At 42.3% G+C, this 10,675-nt stretch overlaps 1 protein-coding gene across 1 annotated transcript; it reads right to left on the reverse strand.

Moving 5' to 3' along the window:
• Window positions 1-2,664: 2,664 nt before the first annotated feature.
• LOC117490946 lies at window positions 2,665-4,180 on the reverse strand. The gene is made up of 2 exons (XM_034140730.1): window positions 3,820-4,180; window positions 2,665-2,948 (listed from the first exon to the last, which is right to left on the reverse strand). Exons 1-2 carry the CDS (start codon window positions 4,178-4,180, stop codon window positions 2,674-2,676), a joined length of 636 nt encoding a protein of 211 aa, XP_033996621.1. The 3' UTR covers window positions 2,665-2,673.
• Between the last annotated feature and the right edge of the window lie 6,495 nt (window positions 4,181-10,675).

Raw genomic sequence — 10,675 nt, forward strand, 5'->3', positions numbered from 1 at the left:
CTTGAGTTAATTGTGTTTTTGTCTCAGAGTGTCTAATGGCGCATTTCCACCACACGGTCGGCCTCGGCCACGCTCGGTACGGCTTGGCCGCGTTGGGCCTTAACAGGGCCGACTCACTTCATGCTGCGCTTCCATTACAGTTTAGGAACTGGGGTAGTTACTATAGTAACGCAGTGTAGGCGGAGCGACGATGCATACAACTGCCGTGACGTCATCTTCAATGCGACACAACTCACGAAACACGCAACAATGGAGGATGTGGATACCATCGTTTCCTTGTTTCTGTGTCTGTGGTGTTTTATCACAGCAAGAAGGAACACTTTGTTTCGGAAAAGGCGGCTTATAGCAAGACGTAATAGAGAAGCAGCTCATGGGAGACTTATGGCAATCGTAGAAAGCGGCAGAGACTACTCCAGCACGACTCAACGCTACTCGGTAAGCTAACGTTCGCTAACTAGCGATGTGTTTCACGCTCACTATACGACCAAAGTGTTTCAAGTATTTAATTAATTGTAGCTACCACTTTTACGTATTAAAATATGTATGCTTTTGTTTGTGTATTTCAGAAGTTAGGTCGCCGCCGCAGACCATGTGTTTGGATGCTCGACCGAGCTACCGAGTGGTGGGGTGTGATTGTTCCATCTGTCACAGACACTCAGTGGGTGGATAACTTTAGGATGTCTGAGGAAACATACACCTACCTGTGCAACAAACTGCGGCCAGCGATGGAGAGACAGGACACAGCATTCCGCAAGTGTATACCTCTAAAGAAGAGGGTGGCTATCGCACTGTGGAAGCTTGCGACCGGCTCAGAGTACAGAAGCATTGGACATCTTTTCGGAGTGAGCAACACAACTGTGTGCCGGTGTGTGCAAGACTTCTGTGCTGCTTCAGAGACGTTGTTAGTACCGGAACTAATTCGTTCACCAGACGGGGAGAAGTTTGCAGAAATGGCCGACTACAATGAGAAGAGGTGGGGGCTCCCACAGTGTGTAGGTGCTATTGATGGATCACACATACCCATCTTGGCACCACAGGAATACCACTGTGACTATTTCAACCGGAAAGGCTGGCACTCCATCATCCTTCAAGGAGTTGTAGATGGAAAGGGACATTTCTGGAATGTGTTTGCAGGAATGTCTGGGAGCATGCATGATGCTCGGGTTTTGAGGCTGTCCTCATTGTGGAAGTTGGCCAGTCGTGGCAACTACTTTCCACCTTGCACCAGGAACATTGGTGGGGTGAATGCTGGCTATTACATCCTGGGAGACAATGCCTATCCCTTGCAAAACTGGCTCATGAAAACGTTCCCTGACAATAGACAGCTGACAGCAGAACATGTGATCTACAACAAGAACATTTGCAGAGCACGGGTAGTGGTCGAAAACGCTTTTGGTAGACTGAAGGGAAGGTGGCGTTGCCTCATGAAAAGAAATGACTGTGATGTGAAACTTGTGAAATCTATGGTGCTGACATGCTGTGCTCTGCATAACCTCTGCGAGAGTCATGAAGAGGCCTATGATGATGAATGGGATGCACCAGCAGCAGCAGCAGCAGAGCCTGGGGTAGCAGTGGCACAAGGTGCAGAGGAGGGGGGCACTGACATAAGAGAGGGTTTGATGCGCTACCTGAATAGTAATTGAAAGATTGTGGGCCATTTAAGGGTAGTGACATTTTGTTTTGTGTTTATTATTACTACATTGTGTTGAACATAAATAAATCTTTTTTTGTCTTTCACATACATGTGTTTTTCAAATGATTTAAACCAAAAAATGTTATCAGAATTGACTATTTAGTAAATATTTGAATTTCAAGTACCAGTAAGTACTGCCCCATAATAAGAACATTTGAGCAAATATCAGATCCTGAAAAGAAAATCTCTAATAAATTAAGCAAATATCCAAGTAAACTATAAACATAAATACAAATTATCTCTTATCCTCCTCTTTCTGTTTTTTTTTCAAAATACCCCCTTCCAGTTTATTTATAAAAGGTAGTCTTTGACTTTAAGTAATGATGTGTCAGTTACCAAACAATGTTTTAGAGGAGGACCTCAAGCTAGCAAACTATTTCTTGCTTTAAATCTATTCTTAAAATTCACTTTTTATCTTATGGGCTTTTTCCTAACTGGTGTTTCTTATTGCTTTATAAATTCATGTACAATGTTAGATCCACATAAATGTTATTAGTAGCCTATTTTTATTATTATTTAGAACAAATATAGGCCTATAACTTCTGCCTCAAAATTATGTGAATCTGAATTTGTTTTAAACGTTGGACTAGGACACAATTCTCAGTGTTTTTGTTCTGCTGATTTAAAGCCCTTTAATGAAACGTGTACATTTCATTTCAGTTTATGATTGGATTACAAAACTGTGTGTTTGTGTGCGAGTGGCAACCCAGTGACTTTGTTTACATGCTCACGAAAATCAGTTTGTTAATCAGATTATGGCAGGAAATCAGATGATGCATTTATCAACAAGAGATAAGATGAGAAGTACTTTATTGAATCCCAATTTGGGAAGTGTTTTAGTTGCAGCATAAAAAAGCCATGGCATTGTACAAAAAAAACAAAAACAAATATTTGTTGCAGCAGCATAAAAAGGCATGGCATTATAAAAACAAAAAAGAAAGATAAGACATAAACAAGAAACTACTGTACTAATGTGGCAATTACAGAGGTGGTTCGTCTTCCTGAAGAGACGGGCCACGTCGGCTGTCCACAACCTGGCCAAGAGTGCGCAGGAAGGCTAAGTTAAATGCCTGAGTTTGAGCGTTCTCCTCCCTTCTCAAGGCCATTTCCTCCTGCATTGCCCGGGCAGTAGCCTCCATGGTCAGCTGCCAGTGCCGATCCACCTGGGCCAGGTTCCGTTCCACCTGGTCCAGGTTCCGTACATGGTGCCGTTCCTCCTGTGCTAGGTGCTCGTCTCCTCCTCGTTTCCTCTTGCCTGTATGATGATAAGATAATTATAGCAATAAGAATTAGCAATAAGAATGAAAAACACAGGACAGGTACAGGTCACACAAGGATATAAGAATAAAATGTATAAGCAGAACTACAGTAAGGATGAACTAAAGACAGTTATGCCCTAGATGTTTACAATGATTGTGAAAGTGAATTACATTATGTCCAGCCTGTTGATAATGAATATAAATATATGTATATAATAGGATGTCACACACAATTGTACTAGCTGCTTACTAGCTAGTTACTTACTTACTTGTAACAGAGCACTTCCACACAGTGGTATAGCTTATTTTACTTACTGACGATGGATGATCTAAAGTTTAAAAAAAGTCACAATTGCAGTCGTTTTGCCATGCCTATTTCTTACCTAGAACCACACGCTGCGGTGTCGTGATGGCACTCGGCGTTGGTGGTTGAGTTGGTGTCGGTTGTTCGGCTGGGGCTGGTGTCTGTGGTCGAGTTGGGGTCCCTTCTGGATTCGATGACGAGGACGGATCACCCATTGTTCGGGACTGTTCCTCCTCACTAGTTTCATCTATGGCATCATCTAGAACAGCAACATGACTTGTTAATTCCACAAACTACTGCAGCACAATACTAAATAGCAACAACAACAACTGTAGAAAAGAAAAACTGAACGTAAACAATGGCACATGTGGTGGTAGCAAACAATAGCTCTAGCTAATGCTATCTGCCTTAGCTAGCTATGTAGCTCTTCGGGGATCCATACAAGCATGGGTTGTAGAACTTAAATGTAAGGATAAAATAGACTTGTTTGTTAGAAGTGAGCTTTATAATAGATAGGGACACAACGCTTTCAAGCAAATAACAGAGCGTTAGCAAAGACTTACCATGCAGGGACAACAGCAACGCGGTTGCAGAGTCCAGGCCTCCCTCCCTCCCAACGCTGGCCGGTCTACGGCCATAAATATCGTTCATCAGGTCGAACCACTTCCAGCTTCTCCTATCTGAACCACTCCGGCCGTTGTGGTCCTTGACGGCTCGATACTCACTCTTAAGCTTTTTCAGTTTGTCCCTACACTGCTGGAAAGTCCTTGCATATCCGCGTACGGACAACAGTGCAGAGACCTCCTGAAAAACTTTGAGGTTGCGAGTTGTGCCGTCGAGCTCCCGCTGGATTTTGTCATCTGCTATCAGATGGAGGAACGTCGTAACCTCGTCAATCGACCACGGTGTGCTTTTCTTTGCCATTTCTAGCTTCTCTGTTTTCAAAAATGCTGCAAGCGTCACAATATATGCGACGCTAGGGATGATCAACTCGCGCGAGAATTGTGACGATTCTCTCTGACCAATCAGCAGTCCGCCCAGTTGTTGGCCCGCTAGTGTGGCCTCGATAGAACCACAATTTTGTCGGGCCAGAAAAGAGGTGAAAAAGTGGCCCCGGGCCGGGCCGGGCCGGGCCGGAACTAGGCCTAGTGGAAGCGCAACCAAAAACGGGCACGGCACGACACGGCACGCTTAAACCGCGCTCCGCGCCATGGTGGAAATGCACCATTAGTGTGCGTACCACGGTGTGTGTCTGAGTCAGGAGGATAACGACAAAGCTGTACTATCCCTTGTGAGCTGGACATACCTGCCTTATTTACATTGCTCAGTCTTTTCCTCAATTCTCACCTTGGATGTAAATTAGGAGAGCGGTTCAAGCCAGGTACCGTACCGGCCTACTGCTCATTCAGACAGCTGGAGGATAGAGTCTGAGGAAATCCTCACAACACATTTATTATTAAAATGAATGTTTACATCTATATGAATCGCATATCAAACCATGGGATACTGCAGTTTTTGCTGGGTGTAAGCAGGTAAAGTGCTATTTTCACAAGTGCGGACCTAACATCTTGTAGGGGGTTCAAGATGCTCCCCCGGGAAAATCTTTGTTTAAATATTGAAGTTAAATGCATCAATCTGGTGCACTTTGAGAGCAAAATTAAGAGAACGGATACATCTCTCAACACCCATATGAAACAGAACTGTTAACAGATTTACTTTTTCTTTATGGATATTTTACAAATCACTCCCTTTTTAAACTGTATTCTTGTTTTACTGTCATATGGTATTTCATAACATTTATTCTCTTATTCAACTCCTTCCTCTGCTCAAAAGTCAGGCCTGCATCACGGCAGCCAGACACATCAACACTGTCCCTTATAGGGTCCACATTTTACTTTCAAACAGCCCCAAATCCATCAGATTTGCTTTAACAATGCCTTTGATATTTTCCTTCATCCTTTTATCACCCACCTCCAAGGTAAAATGTTCGGCAATATCGACCAACTGCTCACGTGAAAGGCCCTCTAGAAGCTCCTCCGAAGGTGCTCTCAAAAACTCCTCCACACTATTCCTCAGGACCACACTAACTTCCCTACACAGTGAAACTATTACGCGACAACACACTGCACGGCGCGCTACTTACACAGTCTTGACGCCACAGCGGCCCGTCCCTCTATCTGCCTCACAGGAAACTAGCTAAACTCCCCCCTCGTCTTCAGGTGTTAATTGTGGCGGGTATTTACGCACTAAAACCCACAAGCCCGGCGAGGCACCCAGCATCTGGCCACTCCACCCGCAGCTTTGGACGTGCTCCCGAGCTAATAGCTCCAACCACGTTCGCGCCACACTAAGCCCCCCTTACGACCTCCCAAAGGGAGACCGTACTGCAACCTACCAGGGACAGAAACCAACAGTAACTAAAGTGACTGTGCTTGTACTCGCTGCCATAAATAAATTCCCTGTGCATTAGCTTTACATTACATTACATTGCATGGCGACAAAACAAAACAACTGCTTCACCTATCATACCGAAACTGCAAAGCACTTACCCTCGTCCCGCTACTCCCAAACAATCAGCCGCACTATGCAACAACAGCTGTGCGTCTATAGTCCGTCCCCAACAACAGACATTTATTCAAAAAACGTTTTTCCAGGTTCAAAGCAACGAGCCCCTATATGTTACGGCCCGGCTCTGGGGCTATAACATAAACCGGAGAGTCGAGACGAGGTTTGACAATATAACAATCGTTTATTGATAATAAACAAATAAATGAACGAAGCCAGCAACAGGTCCCCCGAGGCTGGCACGGAGAGAGTGCCCAGAGGAGTAAGAGCGAGAGACACAAATCCGGTTGGGCTCTCCTCTTGTAGGCTTCTAGCAGGTGCAGCTCGTCAGACAGGTGCAGCTCATCAGACACTGGATCCTGCAATCACACACACACAGCCAACGGCACCCCTCACACAATATTGTGGCATATACTTCTGCCAGGGGATGCCACCCCTCAAATTCTCCTGCCACCCTCTTGCCACCCCATGAATATTTTTCTAGATCCGCCCCTGCATATGACCAATAAAAGCCTTGAACCTTGAGCCTTGAAAACATACTTAAAGGGTAAAAGGTAAAAATACTTGTTCTTCACAACAGCCCAAGTTTTTTTCTTTTCTTTTTTATTATTAATATATTGCGAGGTAGATTTTCAATTTGACCAAGGAACCAAAACGTTTATTTTAACTCATAATTTTACACAATACAGTATTTGTTGATTATATTTTGTTTATCATTGTTTATATTTCGTATGTATTTATTCATTTCTTTTTTATTCCTTTAAAAAGAAAAAATCTACTTTGGATAATCTTAATATGTAGTATTCAACCCCACATTCACTCAATAAAAATTAAATGATACAATAAAAAATAATTGTAGTTGAGTTAAAGGGCCCATGTCATGGCCATTTCCACTGATCATAATTACATTGTTGAGGTATACTAAAATAGATTTATACTGTGCAATTTTCCAAACTCACATTGGTTTCGCATACAGCATCTCTGTCAAGCATGTGTATTCAGCAGTATTCACTTTCTCCACTAAACGACTCGTTGGAGCTCTTGCCCCCCCCTCCCTGTGAGCCTAGTGTGCTCCGATTGGTCAGCTCGGCCACTCGTTCTGATTAGTCAACCACCAGAGAGGCTGCGCCCATGTCAGTGCTTTTCCCGGCTGCTCTCAGCGTAACATCAGTCTTATCATGGCGTCGGTACAGCGGTATATTTTATATACATATATATTTTTAACTGTTGTTATAGAAGAGTGTGACGGCCCCAGGGCCTTTGTCTTACGATGGGGTGGAGCTGAAGAGGCTAATCAGCACGATCACGGACACCTCCGGACACAGTCTCTCTCCAAAGCGGCTGCAGGAAGACTAACTCTGCGATCCTCTCAACCACCTATCTTTGCATTTACCACAATAAATGTGCCGTGGTTTTGTAAACTCGTGTATGTCTCCTTGTCTTTCCGTTGTGGCCTACGAGCTACTCTCATAACAAAGAGTAAGTTATTTTTACCCGTTATAAACTACTACTGTTTGATGAGAAATCAAATCATGGTTTGCTATATATGAATTCAGGGAAGAAAGGATAGGCCTACTAAGTATTTCCATTAAACTTTATTTTTAGAAATGTACAAAATGAACATAAATATACATATATACACACGGTATATCATTCATTCCTCCTCCTCGCATCTTGCCTGCGCACAGTCGGTGCGGTGCCTTTTAGCACCCTCAGTAGTAGTAGAATCCCTTCCCCGTCATGGATTGTCCGCCAGGATCTGGCTGGACGAAATCAAATGCAAATCACAAAATATTAGAGAAACTTAGTTGTTTTAGATTAGTTAGTAGTAGTTGTGTAATGAATAGCTTGCCTGCTAATATGCTAACCTAGCTTTGTTTACCTTGGTAGCTAACACGATATGAACGTTAGCTTGGAGGAAAGGCAACTATAATGCAGTGTAATAAAACTACTATGAACAAAAGCTAGTGGTTCATATTAGGCTAGCAATAACGTGTTTATAATTGCAATCGTATACGGGTATTCTGCTACCATACAATGTAACTTGCATGAATACATTGTTTTGCGCTAGCATACAGCTAGCCTCGTTAGCTACATGCAGTATATGTACGGTCACAATGTACGGTAAATCACAGTACAGTATACTGTATGAGTATTCCGTGTGTGTGACTGCAGACATTCTCCTGCCATGACAAACATGTAAGGCCATCTGCTGACATTGTAGTTGATATATTTAAACGCTAGCAACGTAGCATCACAAAAATGTTTTTCTGACCGAAACTAGCTCTAGCTCCGTGTGTTAGATCGCTACGCCAGCTATAATGTAATTACGTTTCGCGACTGACCAGCAAATCACCCGGAGTATACTGTCAATAGGTATTTTGTGTGTGAATGCAGACATTCTCCTGCTATGAGATACATGTATGCAAGGCCATCTGCTGATATTAGAGTTGATATATGGAAACTCTAGCAACTTAGTTAGCACTGTGTCAATGGCTTAGCAGTCCAACACAGTTTACACATTTAAACAGTCTTGTTTGATAAATACACAAATAACAATGCAAACTTACAGGTTGTATACCCAGATCTTCCCCTGCTCCAAACGGTCCAAACAAGCTGTGCATATCCGGCCTCAAACTGGGCAATGTTTTGGAAGCTTTCGTCTGTGAAATGCCGGTTCTTCGAACCTCTGGAGGAGGAACACGCCGCTGCTGGTGTGGCCATAGCTCTTCGGGATTGGTCCATTTCGTTCCGGGTACCGCATGACATCATGCGGTACCCGGAAGAATCAAATGGGCAGTGACGTATCTCCAACGAGGCGTTTTGGGGAGGTATTTTCTGTGTTAGAGTTTTACTCGCTACAGGGTGTACTTTGAGGGTTTTGACTCTGCACACCGTTTACATGCATAAAAACCTTCATAACACACAAGGGGACGGGTAATAACCGGAAAAGCATGACATGGGAGCTTTAAAGGATAAAGTAGCAGGACATTTAAACAAAAAAGTACATTTCCTGAATGAATTTACTTAGTAACTGTCTAACACTGGTTGGTTTGATGTACTATTTACACTATATATGTTATTTGTGTGTCTTGCCCAAGGATACTTTGGCATGTTGTCACGAGGTGGGACGAAACTGCAACATTTAATTAGAAATTGGCATAAATCATTGCAAAGACAAGTTTATTTGTAAAGCATAAATACTATTTAAAGTGCTTATCCTGATGCTTTAAACATATTAAATACAAGTTTAAAGAAAGAAAAGCAGATGCATAAGTACAGGATTTAGATGTAGAGGCAATTGAGTTCAAAGACAATTAGAAAGGACGCTTTAGAACCTTCCTTGACAGCTAATTATTTCTATATCTAAACATCAGGTCTGTATTTTTAAAATGTTCTCCTGTGTTTGCCAGGACTATGTTCACTGGTCTGTTGAAATGTGTTAGAGGTTAGTTAGTAGCATAACACATGCACACAAACACCTGCTCTGCACCACAATGATTCCACTATTGGCTGATGAGCCAGCATGAGAGCAGTTTGACGTTCTGATTAGAAATGGGACAGTCCTGATTGTCAAAGCCCTTTCCCCGTTACCCTCATAAGACTGATTTAAAGTGTGGTTATGTTTTGTCGGAAAATATAATGTTAAAAGTGATCGCTGTACATGTCTCAAAATGAATGAGTCATGTTGGGACCGTAGAGAAGTTTGAGTGCTTTGATCAGTAGCTTCAAAATCTTTCTTGCTCGTTGTCTCTCAGATGTTGCAAAGAAGAAGCAGTTGAAGCCTTTCAAAGAACAGGGGAAGTGACAGAAAGGCAGAGTTCAGCCCTTTTATGTCTCTTGCTGATGACATACACGTATTTTCTCTCACACCTCTGACTTCTAACCATGCCGATAATTTTGGATTTGATCCAGGTTTTGAGATGTTTGTCTCTGAGACTTCTGCCTCCACCTCAGTACATTGGAGGTGAATGGAGAGAAGCGGTACAGAATCTGCAAAAAGGAGGTCTTCAAATCAGCCCCTTCTCATAGGAATTCCGTATATAAATAGTACTAATAATGTGTTGCAAATCAAGTTTCCAGGACTTTTGAGTTTTGTGTGTGATTAGGTTCTGGCAACAAAAGCACATAAGTTAAGGTTAGGGAAATATCAGTAACACATTAAACATGTCCTGTCTCATTTTCTAGTCCATTTTTTGTATGTTCTATACTTAAGGACACAATGTTTCCTTAAACGAACAGAAGAGTTCCCAATTATTAATTATGCAGTATCAACACGTTTGCAACATTTTGCAATAAGGCAACATGTTAATTAAAACGATTTTCTCATTATGGTAATAGTCTGAGCTGTAGAATTGCTAGAAGATAACAAGTGGTATTTCTAAACCAAAGCAAACCAATCAACCAACAAGCTACATATTCATATACAAATTCAATAATGGCACCCACTGGTCTATGGACTAATATTTTGAAGGCTCACGTTCAGGCATGTTTGCGATTTCTGTGACTACTTTTGTGACAGTCTCAAGTGGATATTACGAGGTTGGTTCAAACACTGCTTCATTTTAGCCTTGCAGACCATTGACATGCACAAAAACATATATTAGACACTACAGGAAAGGAAAAGCCCAATAAGGCCCCTTTGAAATTACGACATCTTCTTCACCGACCCTCATAGCAGGTTTGACCTAGAAATCTGAGATCTTTAGACACAAGTTCCCATACAACATCTGTAAAGGTAACACAAGAAATCACCAATCCATTAATGTATTCAAAAATTGACCAAAGTGGCCATGTGTGAAAATGTGTCTCAATTTAAATGTGTAACATATCTATATTCAATGAACTGGAAAG

The sequence above is a fragment of the Trematomus bernacchii genome, unplaced genomic scaffold (genome assembly GCF_902827165.1).
Source record: "Trematomus bernacchii unplaced genomic scaffold, fTreBer1.1, whole genome shotgun sequence".
Lineage (NCBI taxonomy): Eukaryota > Metazoa > Chordata > Actinopteri > Perciformes > Nototheniidae > Trematomus > Trematomus bernacchii.